The following is an 18,669-nucleotide window of genomic DNA, read 5'->3' as shown; positions in this document are numbered from 1 at the left end:
AAATCTGCATCATTATTTTGGCATTTAGCAAGCAGAAATGCGTTTATATTAATATGTATATGTATAAATAAATGAAACGGCTAAATATGTTCAAATAAAGGATCATATAACTTTTATTATAGGCAGTATAATACAAGAAGACAAACAAACAAACAGATTTGCTCTTTATATATTCTAAAAAACATCAGACAGTTTACAAGATAGCATTAAACACAGGTGTAATAAACAGGGCTTTGCTCATTTTACGTTTTCTTTACCATCACCAAGAAAACGACTTTATGATCATCTTTTCTACATAGTTTTTATTAAAGAAAGTTTAGAAACAAAATGGGGTTTGCATGTTTAAATAAAATAAAATTGTGTTCCCAAACATCTTCAACATTTATCCATACTTCTTCTTAAACCTCTTTTTCCATCTTCTTGAGCTTTCTTACAGTCACGCTCTTCACTACCATCTTCTTCATCCTAACTCGTCTTTTTTAACTTTACGTCCTGGTTACTATCTCAACTGTAACCAGAATCCCAGGATTACCCATTTTTAGCTCCCTTACTTAGCTAGCTTAAACCACAATATTGATCAGTTCTGTTTATATGAGGATAAAATATAAAGTTACAATAAAAAAAGGTGAAAACATTTTTTTTTACATATGAACATGTTTCTAAACTAAATTTCTGCATCAAAAATACACCCTCATACAACTTGTATGAGGCTAATGGTTAAACTGCTAACAGGCTAATGCTACACATTAGCCTGTTAACAGAAATAGCTTCATTATAATCCATCTGAAGCTCCTTTCAGCTCTACAGTTGTTGCTGCGCTAGCTCCAACAGCTTTTTAAAAATCTATTTTCAATTTCTAGTTTTATTTTTAATGCCAGTCTATTAAAGTTTAGAACATAGTTGTACAACAGCTAGCAAGGCTAATACGAGCCAAGCACCTGTTCTGGCCCATTTCATTCCCCTTTCCTTTCAGAAACCTACAGTTTTTATGACCAGTCATTTCAACTTCATTCATCTTAGTTTCCTTCTCTCACAAACGTTCTGTCCTGTTAATCCAGGAATGTAAAAGCCCTTTTTATCACAGCAAATAAAATCTGCCTGTCTACAACACACTGAAAACTTATTTACTTTAGAAAAATAGAAAAATGGAGCATGACAATTTGTCTACAATTCATGCATTCCAAATAATATCTATGGCACCATTAACAGAAAACAGAATCTACCTATAAAAACTACAGAATAAATGTTTTTTTCTTTTGTTTTACTCTCACCCAAATTTCATCCCTACTGAATTTGTACTAAAAGTGCAAAAATGTTATGTATGTAATCTAACCTTTTGCAGGAAAGGCAACAAAATTAAAGTTTTTTTTAACTTGTCAGCGTTCTTCAGAATAAATTTTAAAAATCACCAGAGTTGAAACAAGTGTTTGAAAAGTAATGATTCAGTTTTTAAAGTATTATTATTTTCCCCTCGGTAAAGATGCACTTTACTTAGATGCACTTTACTTTACAACAGTTTTGATTTAGTAAAATCAGATATCCAACTATTTTAGCTCACATTTCAGAAATATTGTTTCCCCTGTAAGCCCTTCTGATTTTTTATTTTGTGGTAAATCACCCACAGGATAAATCACATCATCCGCTACCCTCATCAGTTACATCAGTGTTTTTAGTCGGACCGAATCCTTTCGCCGTTCTGTTGAAATCCTTACGTTCTTCTTCCTGAGATTTACGTTTTATCAGCCCTATTTCAAAAGCTGCTGCTATTTTATTCAGCGGCTTTTCAGCTGCTTCCTTCAGCTTCCTGGCATTAAACCGAGGGCTGTACAGTAAAACTGGCAGCCGGTTGACAAACGATGGCAGCACCACCTGATCGTCTTTGGAGGCCTTTTTCGTGTCTGAATCTTTCTTGTTGGAATTGATTTGCTGCATGATTTTTTCTTTGGTAGAGAACATTTGGAAGAGGAGCGCATCCCACATCTTTAGTGCCTTGGGTCCTTCTTTGTTCTGCATAACTTCCTGGTTCATATCCTGGTCGGCAGGCGGCATGTCCATCATGTTATCGGTTATTCCGTCACTGCCAATAGGAGTGACCAGAGGATTGTCCACGGGATCAGGAAATTTGGGTTCCTCTGGCTCGACAACCATGTGCTTTTTTAGCCTTGTCCACCCACTGAGCTTCCCCTTAAGGCCTTTTAGCTTCTGGGTTGGTTTTTGCTCAGTGGATGAACTCGATGTTCCCTCTACTTCCGACTTTTTCTCAGTAGCTGAAGATGCAGTTGATGTCGTTGACTTCGTGAAGGATTCGACTGCTGGCGTTTCCTTGGGTGTACTTATGGCCTTCAGAATGTCCTTGCCTTTGAGTCCAGTTTTTAGCTGAGATGACGGTGATGTTCCTCTGTTTGGAGATGGAGCTTTTACTGAGACTGAGGCCTGAGGCAGAGAGGCAGGAGTGGCAGAATCAATCACAGCATCTTTTACTATGGACGGTTTCATGACAGTGTCTGCTGCTGGCTGTTCAAGGGAAGCATTCTCTACTGGTTTCTCATTATTCAAGTGTGAACTAGCCTGGATTGAATTGGCGAGAGGCTTTGAAGACTCTGGCTTAACTAGTGAGGGTTTAGTTTCTGCCACGGCAGAGGAAGGTCTTGATTCTACTAGCTGAATTGACGGTTTTGCTTTTAAAATTGATGCACTGCTCAAAGCTGAGTCACTGGCCATGCTAGTTTTGGAAATAAGCGAGGAGAGAGTTTCTTCTTGGTTTGAAAATTGGTTTGTTTTTGTGTCTTCTGCTGGGGAAATTAGTTTTATCTCATTAACCGAAGAGCCATTTGGTGGAGACGTTTTAGTTTCTGGTTTTAAGATACTTTCTTTGACTGACTTCTCATGCTGCTGAAGAACACTGTTTGTTGTAATATTTTGAAAAGGCGTACTAGGTGAGTGTTTCGGTTGGTTTATACTGGTAGGGGAAGGGTTTGTGTTTGCTGAACTGTCCAAAGTAACAGGACTTTGATAGGACTGGGGTAAAGTTGGAGTGTACGTTTGTATTGGCGTGTAACTCACCCTTGGCTCAAGCAATGGAGAAGCTCTTATTGCTGCCCATGGTTTATGTGTAATTGGGGGACTATATGGGACTTTGAAATCTTTGTTAGCTTCTTTGAGAGGCTGGATGATTTTAGTAGAGTGTTCATTCATGACATGGTATGGAAAGGATTGAGGATTCTCATTTGGGGTATTGGTTTGGAATATTGTTGGGAGTTGATTAGCTTTACTAAACTGCTGAGATGTATTTACAGGCAAATACATTTGATTGGGCTTTACAAGTTGAGTGTTTTCACTTAAACCAAACATGTTAGTCTCAATTTGATCTGATGCAATGTACATCTGTGCTTTCATTGCAGGTGTTGGAGAATTTTTGGTTTTTGACGATGGACTTGCTAAGCATTTCGGATCCATAACTGGCTCAATAACAACATAATTTTCTTTTACTGTAGTTTTAATAATTTGGTGCATAGGTACTTCTACTGATCTGTTCACATGCTGAAGGTTTGGAGTCACTTTACCCTCAAGAGGCCCAATAACTGATTTCTCATTCATTGAAGACTTTGACGGAAAATGATTATCTGATCTGTCCGATTTTATCTGTGGACTTTTTGGTGGGATTTGCCTCATTGTGGGGCTGGAGGGAACCGCAGTTTTACTAGGTTGCTGAGCATTAAGCGGTGGTTTAACAATCACTGCTGACTCTGCTAATGTTGTTAAAGATGCTTCCATGTGAAGTTTGTTTTGAATTGTGTTTTCATTTGTGAGAATATTGTCAACATTGCTGCGGAAGCCAACATTTGATTGGGCTGTCAAGTGCTGAGTAGCTCCATTTTGTGCAGATAAACTTGTGTTTGCAGGTAGTTTATTGGATGACTTACATTCACTTATTGGCATACTCATGTTCCCTGTCTCCTTTGGTGCAAAGCTTTCTGCTGTGGTGTTTGCTAAAGAAAAATGTGGATTCACTTGAGTGCTTAGACTATTCTTTGTAGTCTGTGTATATATTTCTGTAGATGTATATGAAGTTGCACGGAGAGTTTCTGCTTGCATGGCTTGACTTGGGAAATGCCACCCCATGTTATTTTGTGTTTTTACAGGCACATTCACATGTGTCATTGTTAGCTTTTCTAGCTCTTTTGTTGGCACATATGGATGGTTTATGTTGGTTGTAGCTCCAAGTGTGGCGTGGGTTTTTGTTTCTGTGGTAGCTTTACTTGGTAAAATATTTGCGTTCAAAAAATTTGATGGGAGCGAATTGAAGTTGTTTTTTATAGCTTGGTGATTTGTACAAACTGGAGTTTCTGTACTGTGTGGATGCATAATTCTTGTGCTTGTTTTTGGTGAGGATACTATGCAGATATCGTACTGCCCAGGGCAAACAGATGCTGTCACAGGCTCATGAGGAAGCATCAGTCCTCTGGTAGGGATCAGAGGCTCTAAGGGTATTTTTTCATTAATGTGCTCTGTATTTGCAGGTGTAGATGACCAGGTGTTCCCCATATTTGTTTTATGTGGTAGAGTAATGCTTTTGCTCGCCTTACTTTGGCATTTGATTTCAGCATCGTTTCTGTCTTGAATACCTTCATTTGTTTTACTAGACAGCTGGATTTCTGAAACCAGTTCAGTAGACTCTTTACCTGAAATAGCTCTGCTATTTATAACTTGACTTTCTGGGAATTTACTCTGTACTTGGGCTGTAGGGTTTGGGAAAGCTTTTGTTTCACAGTCTGCTGAATTTGGTAAAAACATGGCACCTGGTTGAACATTTACATTGTTGAGTAACGATGGATTGACTTTAGTAGGATTTATTTCTATTTTCCCTAATTGTTCATTCATATTTGTAACATTGGACACTGCAATGCAGGTTTTATCAGGCAAAAAATGAGTTTGATCAAGATTTGATGGTTTGAGGAGAACATCTACTCCTTTTGGTTTAGGTTGGGATTCTGCATTTAAATCTTTGACCAAAGGTGAGGAGTAAATGTTTGGGCCAATGCTTGTTTTTTGCCCTGCCTCAACTGAAAACTGCATCAGACCTTTTGTGTGTACCTCACCTGTTTTAGGTATTGGTATTGAAGCCTCTGAGTATGAGGCTTTAGTTGTGGATGCATCACTTGTGGATTGCAGTATTGTTTTCTGTGCCAATCCAAAGGGAAAGTTGGATTCTACTGTTTCCACTGCAGATGTTTTTACTGACTCTATCCCAACATCCTGAGTTCCAGTCCAACTTTCCTCTGTGATATCATCATTGCAGTGTGTGAAAATCCCTTCCTCTGGAACTTCTGAGTGGGATGACTGTTCTTTGTGACCCACAGACGTTAGATCCTCAAGTCCATCGAAATGTTTTTCTTGCTTTGAGACTCCTGAGTCCTCTAGAGTTTTGTCTGTATGGGTGATGTCAGAGTTTCCATCAACGTCGGGATGCGCAGCACTGCCATGCGAAAGACCTGTCCTTATTCCACCATAGGCAGCATACTCAACTGGAGTTAGTCCGTAATATGTAGAACGGGATTTGGGCTTCAAGCTTGCTAATGACATTTGTGTCTCCAAAAGAGAGGTCAACGACTTGCGTGCCTCCACTACAGGAGGACGATAGGTGGAGAACCCTGGGCTTGGACTTTGTGACCCTTGCACTGAACTCAAAGGTGTAGGGCTGAGATTGTTTGGTACAGAAAGAAATGATGGCACCTTTGGCAGAGATGAAGCTTTGCTTTCTGCAACCTGGTCTGTGTTGGGATTGACAAACTGTGTTACTGTAGGTCTAACCACAGGAAATTCATGCATATTCATATTCTCTCTGTGGTGTGACTCACAAGTGACCAAACTTAGATTCATTGTACTCTTCCGTGTATTGGGAATTTCTATCTCCCTATACATGTTTTGTTGTTTGATGAAAGTTTGGTTATTGTCATCAGTTTGCTTTTGTTCTTCAGTCGCAGCTGAAGGTTTATCCAAAGACCAAGCTGGAATTGCTGAATTGTCTCTAAGTGCCTCTTTCTTAATAACTAGCGCCTGTAAATCCTGGAAGGAGTTGAAAGTAGGGTTCACAGTGGATGTAAGTGGGTTGGGTTTTGATGTTTCAAAAATAGGAGTTGATATTTGAGCTGGTGTGTAAGCCAAAGGCAAAGGTCTCACACTCTGGATCCAAGGTGAAGACAGTTCCTGATCAGCATTTACTGACGGCACAGAGGCTTTCTGACTGAATCCTCCAGATAAAGAGGCTCCTTGATGGGCTAGGTTCATCACTGTGAGATCCTGGACAGAGTGAGGTTTGGATATCTCATAAAATGTGGCCTTAGATGTATATATTTTAGCTGGCATGGCTTCAATCTTTGGCTCCTTCACTGCATCGACTAGAGATATTTTAGACGCAGTTATCTCAGAAGACATCTGCCGAAGAGCACTGTTGCCAATGCTGGCTATGTTAGCTCTAGTTAATGTCTGTCTCTGAAAGTCATCCTTTATATTAGTGTTTGTCTCCCTCTGGCTGGGAATGAATGGCTGTGTATGAGCGTTTGAAACTGATAGGGGCAGTGGGGCAGGAGAAAGACCTGCAACATGAGAAGGAGTTGGGTCAGTGCCGGAGTTGGCGGCAACAGTGGACAGGGTCAAGCTGTGGGTTGATATTTTTGGGCTGCACTGCGAGATGGCAACTGGAGAGACTGTTGTGACTGACCCATGGGAATTTGATGTCATGTTGAAAGCTGGGGGAAGACGTGGTGCAGAAACCTGCTGCTGTGCTGCTGAATATGTCAAAGGTGGAACTATGAAGGGAGAAGCATCATCGAATAGGAAAGAGGAGCACTCGTACAGCGGAGCCACTTGCGCCTGAGAGGTCCTGAACCCAGCTGGGTAGGATGCAGGGTGAAAGCTGTTGGTTTGTCCATTGAGACTGCCCTGAGGATGAGGGAATGCAGGTACAGGGTGATCGTAGAAAGAGCCAAAGGGATAACCGGACACAGATGAGTCAGCAACGTAGAGTGACTCTGGCGTCCTTGGTGGGCTGCACTGGTCACTGTGCTCTAGGTCTGTGCTGGCTTCATTGACAGGCGATAAACAGGAGCGGAAGGGGATGGGCGTCTGAGAGAGGCTGCCTTTTTTCTTGGCTCTCTTCTTCTTAAGTTTCTGAAGCCTTGCATTGTCTTTGCCTGGTTTTGGCAGTAGAGGGGGAGGATATTGCTGCGAAAGGTCTGTCTCCAGTCCATTAGTGTAGCACACTTCCATCAGCATTGCACGTTCCTACCAGAGAATGGAACATAACAACAGAGATACTGTCAAATAAAATGATGATGAAATAATTAAAAAGACACAGCAGGCACTTTAATAGTTTCACATTCACTCATTGAGTGACTAGAAATAGTTGTACCACTGAATAATCCTCTTCCATACTCATCTGTATGGAAGAGGATTAGGGCCAATAAGGGAAACAGAATTTTGACTTTTTTTCTCAGAATCCTGACTTTTTTTTCTGACAATTTGGAATTTAATCTCCTTTGCTTTTCTGATAGTCGGAGTTCTGAAATAAAAGTCAGAATTCTCATTTTGATCTCAGAATTCTGACTATTTTCTCAGAATTTGGAGTTTAATTTTCTGAGATCAAAACTCAAAGTCAGAATTTGGAGAAAAAAAGTCAGAATCCTGACATAAATCTCAGAATTCCAACTTTTTTCTCAGAATTTTGACTTTTTTTTCTTGGAATTCTGACTTTTTTTCTGAGAATTAAAACTTTAACATTCAAATTCTGACTTTTTTCTCCGAATTTTGACTTTTGATATCAGAAAATTAAAGTCAGAATAATTTTTTTCCAGTGGCCCTAATCCTCTTCCGTACATCTGTTTGTTTGATGTAAACTAAAATTGTTTAGTAGATTAGTGTAAATGGCATTACAGTCTTTTTTTCCCCTTCTTTCATAGCTGAACATCTCTTTGAAGATTTGTGAAACGCCTCTTTGGAATATTGGACAACAAGCCACTATCTCTTCACCATTCTCTTTTTGTTGGGCTCTAACCTGGAAAAATACCAAAATCCTTCTTTTGCTTTGGGACTGATATCTTTCTGTACTTATTGTGTCTTTGAATACAATCAAATAAATCTGAATAAAGTACTTTTTAGTGTTTGTTAGTTTCTTTATCCCTCCTCTGTCAAACATTTGTTTATTATTTATCACGAGGTATAATCGTTCTCCTTTACAGTGCTCCCAGTATAGTATTCAGCTGTTTACTGGTTTTAGTCATCTAACCCCTGCCATGGCTTGGAGACAAGTTGGCCACTGAGAACTGAGATCTTATAACACCAGATTCATTTCCAGGCTCAAAAGATCTTAATTGGGTCCTGAAAATGATGCACAGTCAAAAGATGCATGTGAATTAGAAATAGAATGACATTTAAAGATGTTTCTTAAAGTAGGTCAGCTTTGAAATGATGACAGGCTATTTACTCGGATAGTCTTCTTATGAAGATGGTCATGGTTTAAAAATTACCTCTGCAATAAATAGAAGTAAACCTCAAGTAAGATGGTTGAAAACTACAGGAGGGTGACTGAGTTTATTCAGCAAGGATGGTGTATCCAAGCAACGGAGGCTTTAAATTAATTCACTGGTCAGTTTGACTACATAAACAAAGTCTGACCAATGAGCAAACTGAATATTCTCACATGGTTTGTAGCGACAGGTTTTGGATCTCTTGGAGTTCCTGTAAAAAGAAACCAAGCTACCTTCAACAATTATAAGTTAACAAACTCAACTTTGGACCAAAGTAAACAAACTATAGGTGCAAAAATATTTCTTAAGTTCCGTAAAAATCTGAAAGATTTATGAAAGTAGGAACTGTAAGTTTTAGAAAGTTGCATATTTTATCAGTAAGTACCGGAAAGTAAACACTAATGTGGAAATTAATAATAGTAACAAATGTGTTACTCTTGGGGGTTTAAACCTAATAGTAACATAGGTTTAAACCCTTAATATAATAACATTACTCCCGTTTTTTTACCGCCACCAATATTACCAGCAGTCATTTTGCTGGCAAATTATGGAAATGAATCTCAAAGTTCCAGAGTATAAACTCTAACAGTTCCTGGAAAGTATGTGCTTTCCTGGTACGTATAAGTCGCACCAATATAATTTATAAATTCCACATTAAGTCTTCAAATTAACCTGAAATAGCCCAAAAGTTAAATAATCTGCGCTTTGTGCTCAGATATTTGGCAAGTGAGTATTATGGCCATATTTGTAAGCATAGTAGGTGATTGGTGTGTGTCTAATGAGTGAGGAGGCGGCCTAAGTGCATAATTATTAGGTAGTTTATCTTATTTGGCAAAATGGGACAAAAAAAGATTTAATTGACCAAAGGTTTATTACAGGGCTGCATCATTCTTGAAATTGGGGCATGATTACAGAATTATCAAATGTTTTGTTGCAAATAGACAAGAAACATGCTGAGAAAAATAAAGACCTAAATTAACTGTCGAGGATGTGAGAAGAATCCAGCGCTGAGGTACCAGGAACTCATTCTCTTCAAGTTCGTTCATATTCCACAACTACAAGATGTAGTATCCAGAAGAACAAGATGTTCATGATCAGATACATGGCCAAGGTAAGGGAGGCTGAAACCTGTCACATAAATTGAAGCATCTCACTGGGCCAGGAAATATGTGAACACAGATTTTTTAAAGGTTTTATAGACTGATGAAATGAGAGTGCCTCTTAATGGAGCAGATGGATGGTCCCTGGGGTGGATCAGTATCTGGCACAGAGCTCTACCCTGAGCCCAACGCCAGCAAGGTGGAAGTGGGGTACTAGTATATTACAAAATACATTAAAGATCTGTTGTGTCAACCTTCTCAGGTCAGCATCCCCAGAACCAGAACCAAACATGGAGACGCAACTTTCAGCTTCATGCACCACAAATCTGGAACAAATTTCCAGAAAACTGGAAACAGCTGAAACACAGAGTCCCTTTCAATCAAGACTAAAAATCCATCTGTTTTAGAGTCGCTTTTGAACCTTAAGTGGAACATTGACAACATATTTGATGTATATTGATGATTTTAATGATATTGGTTTTTCACAATTGTTGACTACATGATGTGTATGTAGTTTTTTTTGTTTTGTTTGTTTTATGTTTTCATGATGTAAAGCGCTTTGACTGCCTTGTTTCTGAAATATGTTATTCAAATAAACTTGGGCTGGGCTTGTGATTTGGATAATAGCCGCTTTTAGTGGCAGCTGTTATAGCTAATCAGAAGCAAGTGTCGCTAAGGTTGGTTGAGAGCGCATCGTTGTCCTAGTTTCATAGCGTTACAGGTTCGATGCGTTCGGAGTTCGTCAATGTGCGTCATAAAAAGCGTGAGTATTGTAAACGGTGACGAAAAAGTGAGAAATTTATGTAAATGTCTGGTTCATACGGAAGAGGATTAGGGCCACTGGAAAAAAAATAAAACAGTTCTGACTTTAATCTCAGAATTCTGAGGGGAAAAAAGTCAGAATTCTGAGATTAAAGTCAGAACTGTTTTATTTTTTTTTTCCAGTGGCCCTAATCCTCTTCTGTAGGTTCAAGTAGCTTTGTAATGAGATAACATTTATAGATTGATTATCACATGCTAATAGCTAATATGTTGAGCTAATATGTATTAGCTCAACATATTAGCAATTAGCTACTAAAGCTATATTCGTTTGTGCCGTTATTGTTTTAGTTAGTACTGATTCACAGTAGAATGAAATATTTTATTTCTTATTTTCTATACAAGTTCTTCTCTAAAGAGCCACTAATCAATACATTTTTAATAAATAAGACTGCATTATCTCTGCTGTGCTTTCAGGCCGACGCCGCCTAGCGGCGACAAATATTAAAGCAACATAATTGGCTCTCAAAACAGAGCTGGAGTTAAGTATGAACTGGTTGGACTTTTCGGATGAAAAAACTCCCAAAATCAACTCCCAGACCTACTACAAGATTTTAGAAAACACTTTTTTCAAGTACTGGGACAAAAAGAAGTCTGCATCTTCCAAAAATATGATAATTTTCATGCAGAGCATTGCCCAGCAACAATGGACCTTACCACAGGGTCTGCGTTTCATTGGCTAATGCCCATTTTACGTCACAGCGCAGCCATCACGTGCCTGACAGTCTCACAAACAAATACTAATGTAAATTGTGGACTACCAGACCGACAGAAAGTTTTTGCGTCAGGACTCGAAAAAGAATGGTTCTCCACTGTCAGTGGGGAATCTGTACAGGCGATGTCAGGTATCCTGATTGTGTTTGTGGAACTAAAATTCAAGTTTACAAAATCTGAAACGGAAAGCCTTGCTTGGATCAAAGCTTGTGCAGGACCGCATTTGCAGCTCAACCGTCGTAGGATCAATAAGAACAAAGTGTCTGCTGGTGTAAGTATTATTGCTTTGCTTTCTTTGTGTTTAGTGAATGAAAAAAAGAGTCAATAATAAACACATCCATTATGAAAACTTTTTAGCCAAGTACAGCATAATGGCAGTACCGATACAACATCCTGAAGCCTGTCTGTTACAGCTTTACTTTAGCTGAACAGATCAATATGCAATGTGTACCGTATCTGACATACATTAAAGATTTTATTTCACCTGAAAAGGCTTTTTACTAAACTGTAATCGTGTTAGCCACGCTAGCTTTTACTAAACTGTAATCGTGTTAGCCACGCTAGCACCGAGTACCGTGTATAAGTCCTAGGCACATTCGAACCCTCAAAACCATGAATGCCCAACTTACCCAGCCTTGCAAGAACAATAGGCATTATTGATCTAGTCCACAGCTATATTTATGGTGAGGGTGTGAGAATCTGCTGTTTTTCTCATCGACCGGTAGCATTTAGCTGCGACTCGCACAATGTTAGAGGCATCGCGTGGCTCTAACATCTTGATGTCGTCCAAAAAGATGACATGAACTTGTTGGTTCCCCTGTCCATTGTCGTGGCTGATATTTTGTAAAAATCCGGCAGAAATGCTAAACTAATTGAGTCAGAAATACTCTGCAGAGTCAGTCGAAACAAAAAATCCTATAGAATCTAAGCTCTGCGAGGCTGTTTATGTGAGACATGAAGTCACGTGGAACTTTCAAGGGGCGTTTCTGGGCGGAGCTTGGTAAGGTCCATAGTTGCCCAATAATTGTGCACAATGCACATTCAGATATTCTCCTAAGAGAAATATCTGAAAACCTTTTACTTTCTTATGTATTTACGTTTGAGGTTTGTTGACACTGCGACAGACTGGCGACCTGTCCAGGGTGAACCCTGCCTTTCGCCCGGAACGTTAGCTGGAGATGGGCACCAGCAACCCTCCGGACCCCACAAAGGGACAAGGGTGCAAGAAAATGGATGGATGGATGGATGGGTTTGTTGACATTTTGGATTAATCAACACTAACGTAGATTGATTAAGAAAAATTATCTTCCACTGTAGGCGTTCCATAATACACTGAAAAAACATAAAATCTTACCAACTATTGTTGTCTAGTTTCTAGTGAAAATATCTTAGTACACTTGAAATAAGACTAATTTGCAAGTACTTTTGCAGCAAGATATTTGAGCTTATTTAAATAATTCTTGAATATTGATTGAAAAAAACAAACTCGTGGTTCCACTGGCAGATTATTTCACTTATAACATGAGAAAACTGTATTGTTATAAGTGAAATAATCTGCCAGTGGAAGTGAACTTTTGCATCAATATTAAGGAATTATTTTCTTTAACCAAGCTCCTATATCTTGCTGAAAAGCTATTGTTAGTTTTGTCTTATTTCAAATGCACCAAGATGTTTGTAATGGAAACTAGACAAAAATAATTGATAAGATTTTGGGGTTTTGCAGCGATTGTGCACACAGTGTATACATTCTGGGTGAGCTGCAGAAATATTCTTACTAAATAAAAAAAAAATAGCCTCTAATTTCCAGATCAGAATGATCACAGTTTAATTTGTGGAACAAGCTTTTGTTTGATCCATCATCACTAATTAGAGAACTAACAGTTTTTCCAATTTCCAGCTGATATTTTCAAACAAAAGGGGGAAAATCTGTTGAATAAGTTGTGTGGTGAAGGTGTTAGAGAGTTTGTGAGTGGCTCTAGGAGAGATCCAGGTTCTAATTTTAGTGCGATGGAAATAAGAGCAGCACCTGCTGCCTGCTGTCCTGTACTTAGTGGAACCGCTTCAGTTCTCCTGTAATCAATCTCAGGCTCAAATCCTCTCAGAGAGGCTCTGACTGCACGCTGAGCCCCGTGTAGCCGTGTGAGAATGTCTGTTAAATTTCTACTTAAACAATAATCTCTCTGCTTTTTCCTAAGAAGCAATCAAGGTTTCTCCTGACAGAATATTTTTTTTACGAGCTGAGGCTTGGCAACACTTGAAAACTCTGTTTAACTTGAATTATTTAAAATCTGAAATGCTTTTTGAGTAAATGTTTATCGCAAATCCCTGCTGTCAAAGTGACTCCTGTCATCGCAGAGACAAAACGCGCAGCTGCAACATGAGACGCCCCCTATTTAAGGCTCTGGAACGGGACATCGGGGACGTTTTCACTCCGGCAGCAAAAGAGGAAAGTGTAAGATTAGCTTTGTGTTAAAAGTGGGCCATGACCTCAATCCATCTACTTTAAAAGCAGTTAGTTAGTTGAAATTAATGGTTTTATATTCGCATTATTAATCTAGAGCCTTACCTGACTTGGATGCTTGTGCTTCTTTTGTTTCTTGTTTCTTTTACTGGCTGTGAGGGAAACAACAGTGTGATGTTAGAGCTCATTTCTCACTAAAATGACAAGAAAGTTTTAAAAATGCAGCTGTTTTTAGCTAATATGTGATTAATGCCCATATTCATCCGTCTTAGCACAAGTGTATGCAGGGCATGCAGCATGTTAGGCGCTTGTTTGCAAACCCATCCTTCCTGAGGACACATCTTAATGTCTGATATGCATCAAGCATTTGAAATTACAAATCGTGCACAAGCTGTTCTCAAGCTCAATACGCCTCGTTTGCAGGCCATCGCCTGGTCGGTATGTCAGGACCTTTCACCAGAACCAGCAGCAGACTCTTATTTTGAGTGGATTACCTTCAGCTGACCAGGGGGGAAAACTGTTCTCTGCTTGTTAATCCGGGCTCAGAGAGCAGCAGGGCCGCCTCATCCTGAAGTCAACTGGAGCCTCGGGGAGCGAGCAGCGGTGCCTGCAGACGCTCCAAAAATAAAGCTGTTGCCTTCAGTGTGTGTTGCAGGGGCAGATGGGGGTTTCCAGGCCACCTGAGACGGCGCAGGTGCAGCCCCTACAGGCGGGCTACGGCCACCTCCACCTGGAGGAAGGTGGCAGAGGAGAGGAAGCTCCTATCAACAAACTGCCTCTGTTGCTACAACCATAACTTAAATTAGGAAACTTACAGAGGATCTTACAAACAAACTCTACCTGATTTACTACTAAAATATTCAGCTTATGGATCTGAATCTGTTAAAGATAAGAACTTTAATGTTTTATATCCCCCCACCCCCTGATTTTTGCTCACAGTTCTTCACTTGAAAAGGATTTACACTGCAAAAACTCAAAACCGTACCAAGTATTTTTGGATTAGTTTTTTTGCAAATATCTTAGTATACTTGAAATAAACTAACTTAGAGGTGAATTTTCATCAAGAAAAGTGAAAAAATATGAAAAAAATGTTAGTTTCACTGGCAGATTATTTGATTTATAACAATATTTGTTTCATGTTATAAGTGAAATAATTTCCCGGTGGAACTAGAACTTTTTCATCAATATTATCGAGTTATTAAAACCAGCTCCTATATATTGATAAAAAATTACTTGTAAATTAGTTTTATCTTATTTCTAGTGTACTAACATATTTGCACTAGAAACTAGACCAAAAGTATTTGGTAAGATTTTGTGGTTTTTTGCAGTTTACCTGTGAAATTATTCAACTGTTGATGGGCAGGACAAAACCAAAACCCTTTTTCATTAAATTTATCAATCTGATTATATTAAAAAATAATAACTTTAATATTTAATTTTTGTCCTGAATACTGCTGATTATTTTTAATTTTAAAAGTATTTACCTGTAAAATTATTTTGTTGATTAGTAAGATAAAACCAAAACACTATTTATGCAGTTTGTTTATGTTTTATAATCAAATTGCATGTGATCATCTAACTTACAAGCTTTTATTGGAGAAAAAAAAGTATTAAATTATTCTCCACTGCTTTCAGGAGCCAAAATATTACTTATTATTGATCACAAGACAAATCTAAATATTTGTTTTTTTGTTTTTTTGCTTCTTTCACTTCCATAAATCCAAACTGTAATGATTCATACGGCCACCAGGGGGCTCTGTGCTTTCATCCGTCCATCCAGCCTGGGATTCAAACCCTGAACCTTCTTCCTGAAAGACATCAGTACATCTTAGCTGTGTAATCATAACCATCAAAGCTTTAATAACCACCACTTATTATAAAGAGATCCAGACATTTTAAAAAAGGAACATTATATTTGATAGAAACATTTTTCTAACATCTATATGCTATCATCAGCTCTACTTGTTTTACATTTAAAGGGTTTTCAGGTTCACACATTACTAAAGTAAAATTTATTTCTATGGCAGAAGTTGAAATCTTTATGAAAATAAATTAAATTAATGAAAAAACAGTCTAAAGTCGCTGACAGAGATGAAGGTGTAACAATATATCCAGTTTAAATGAGAGATCTTACCATGAAGTAGATGTTAGTGCTGCATTTGTTTCGTTTAAATCTCCCCAAACACCTGAAAATTTTAAATTGCATAACTATATGGTCAGTGGAAACACAGCTGTAGATTAAAGGATTTCTCAATCTAAGGATGCACCGATTGCAGTTTTCTGTTCAATCGCCGATTATTGATCCGTAAAAAGCCTGACCTGCCGAATCCGATTTCAGCCTATACCATTTTTTTGTTTGAAATGTTGCTCAATACAGCAAGAAAGTTGCTGATTTGGCAACATTGGGGTAACTATTGTTAACTGTAAACGTGCAGAATGACCTGGTGGGCCGTCTGTCAGTCAAACCTCAGCCTGCAGATCAGAGGGCAGTGGCTGATTTTAGACCTGAGGTGGAAAAGATCAGGGAATAAGATCGGCTTCACATGGAAGTATCGTCCAATCACCAATCTCCCAAAATTAAGGAAATCGGCACTGATAAATCGGCTAGTCAGTAAATCGGTGCACCCTTACCTCGAACATGCAGGAAAGAATTAAGGTATGTTTTTGATGAAGGAATAACGTTATAACATGATGTAAAGTTTAAAAAAAAATATTTAACACAATACTGCCTCTTTAAAAAAACAGCAGCTTAACCCACTTATCCTCATCTCTGGCTGGCAGAGGCATTTGCTTCAACGGTCACCGTCAAAGCCACTGCAGGGCGTCTGAAGCATCAGCTATCTACCTGGTGACACACACACACACAGCAGGGATCACGGTAAAAACAAGCTGGACAATGGTGTGTGTGGACCCACAGATTCCCCTCACCTCTCCTATAACCAATCTTAATTCTGCTTCACGTTGTCCGTTGTTTAAAACAGGAAGCAGTGAATGTCTGTCGCTCTTTCTTTGGGACTTTGAGCAGCGATATGAAACAATCTGTTCTCATATAAACAGAGTTTCAGCTCAACACAGCCAGGGCGCGATGTTTAGTTTCAGTCTCTCATCTTGTCAGAAAGATTCAAAACAAAATCTTAAGTATTCTTACAGTGATACAGTGAAGTATTATTTGAGGAAGTTATCGGAGCTTTTTTTAATTCAACAATTTCTTAATATTGATGAAAAAGGTCACAATTTTTCACTTGGAATATTTTTTTATCAGAAGTGAAATAATCTGCCAGTGAAACTGGTGCTTTTTCACTAATATTAACTGTTAACTCTAAGTAAGCTCCTAAATTTTCCTAAAAAGTTACTTATAAGTTAGTTTTGTTTGATTTCAAGATATTTGTGTAAGAAACTATGATAAAAATAGTTTAGAGTTTGTGTTTTTGCAGTGTTACACAGTGAAGTGACTTTTTTAAAGCCTTTCATCCATGATTCCTGATGTGAGAAAATAAAATTTTCCAACTGAAAATCGTTTTCTTTGGAGGAAATGATCCAATCAAATCCTGTTCTGTGCATTCATGTAAGTCAATTTAATCTCTTTTCACTATTTGTGCTAATATATCTCGGTAAGATGTTTTAGTTTTTTCTGGTAATGATGAGGCCTGGATCTGAAAGTATTGTGCTCACTCAGGTTTTCTTTGTCTGCTTTTAAAACTCACCTGATGATCTGAGACATTTAATTGTGACAGAAAAGCAGAAGAAAATAGAGTTTGTGGTTAGTTTAGTCTGTTCCTTTGTTCTATTCTTACTCCAGCGTTGTGCGTCTCTTCCCGGCCTGACGGATGGAGCTCCTCGCTGATGAAACGGTCAACAGCCACACAGACTTTCCTTCCATTGTCTGCATGCCAAGCCGATGTGTAAGCTCCGCTCTCGGCCTTCTGTCACTGTAAATTTAGCAACAGAAGCTTCTCAGCTGCTCCTTTCCAAAACCTGAGCCCTCCTCTTCCATCCACAGTATTCCACCCATCTCCTTCTCCAGGGTCATGGATGCACTTCCCCCAGCCTCTCCACCTTCATCCACACACACACACACACTCCACTCTCATCCCGCAGCCAATAAGGGCCTGATGATCTCAAGTATCACTATAGCAGCAGGACTTATTCTCTGAGCGGAGCCTGTGGATTCTTACAGACCTTCATCTTCATCGCTGAGGGAGCTGCTCTTCCTCTTTTGGGTAAGAATTCACTTTTCATACACCTGAAAAACAGTTTTCCTATTATTTTGTTTCTCATTTTATGTGGAAAAAAACTATTTTTCCACAAAAAGTAATGAAGATATTAAAAGATTTTAGCAGAGATTGTTCACTAAACGCAGAAAAAAATCAGCTTTTAAGGGAAAGTAGGTCCATTGGTCAGTGAATTGATTGGTATTTTTATGCAGACATTGAAAATCTTTTGAAGTGAAGCGCCGGATTGCTGGTGGATGTATATTAAGACTTGTGAATTGTCCGCTATGACAATGCTGCTCACAATGTTCTGGTCAAGGCATTTGACATGAGCGCTTTATTTATCTGAGCTCTTTTTCTCTTTGATACTAAAGCTCTAAAATATATCCCATTAAAAACCAACACATCATCTGAAATTAAATCCTCCATTCATTTTAAACCAATAAACAATCCTACATGGTTAAATTATTTAATAAATACTCTATTGTGTCACAATTTACATTTAAAATAAACCAAAAAATGTTGATGGAAACTTGGCTATTTTCTCTTTCACATTGGAAAAAAACACAAAATCGTAAGTATTTTTCTCTATTTCTAGTGTAAATATTTTATAAAACCTGAGATAAGACAAAACTAATTTACAAGAAATTTTTCAACAAGATATAGAAGCTTGTTTTTATTCAAAAGGCTCTTTCCACTGCTACAAAATGTCTTGTTCTCAGTGAAATAATCTGCCAATGCAACTAATAGTTTTTTTTCATCAATATTAAGGTTATTTTTACTCAAAATAAACTCCTATATCTTGCTATTAAGTCTCTTTTAAGTTAATTTTATCTTAT

At 38.4% G+C, this 18,669-nt stretch overlaps 2 protein-coding genes across 4 annotated transcripts in view; one reads left to right on the top strand and one right to left on the bottom strand.

The window, feature by feature from the left end:
* LOC103462941 (uncharacterized) overlaps positions 1–8,161 on the top strand; it is a 33,002-nt gene extending 24,841 nt beyond the window's left edge. For both annotated transcript variants that reach the window (XM_081605510.1, XM_081605509.1), the window contains one exon: positions 7,959–8,161. In XM_081605510.1, the coding sequence (XP_081461636.1) occupies positions 7,959–7,984 (26 nt within the window). In that variant the 3' untranslated portion in view covers positions 7,985–8,161. The remainder of the gene's footprint in view (positions 1–7,958) is intronic.
* LOC103462940 (uncharacterized) lies at positions 90–14,223 on the bottom strand. Of its 2 annotated transcripts, XM_008406013.3 has the most exons (4): positions 14,114–14,223; positions 13,725–13,771; positions 5,100–7,284; positions 2,139–2,433 (listed from the first exon to the last, which is right to left on the bottom strand). In XM_008406013.3, exons 3-4 carry the CDS (start codon positions 7,273–7,275, stop codon positions 2,261–2,263), a joined length of 2,349 nt encoding a protein of 782 aa, XP_008404235.2. In that variant the 5' UTR covers positions 7,276–7,284; positions 13,725–13,771; positions 14,114–14,223; the 3' UTR covers positions 2,139–2,260. The 2 variants fall into 2 exon arrangements, with proteins under 2 accessions (XP_081461634.1, XP_008404235.2); XM_081605508.1 differs by having other exon boundaries at positions 90–7,284.
* Between the last annotated feature and the right edge of the window lie 4,446 nt (positions 14,224–18,669).

Source organism: Poecilia reticulata, chromosome 3 (genome assembly GCF_904066995.2).
Source record: "Poecilia reticulata chromosome 3, P_reticulata-male-v2, whole genome shotgun sequence".
NCBI classification, from domain to species: Eukaryota; Metazoa; Chordata; class Actinopteri; order Cyprinodontiformes; family Poeciliidae; genus Poecilia; species Poecilia reticulata.
This window is presented reverse-complemented; position numbering and strand designations above follow the sequence as displayed.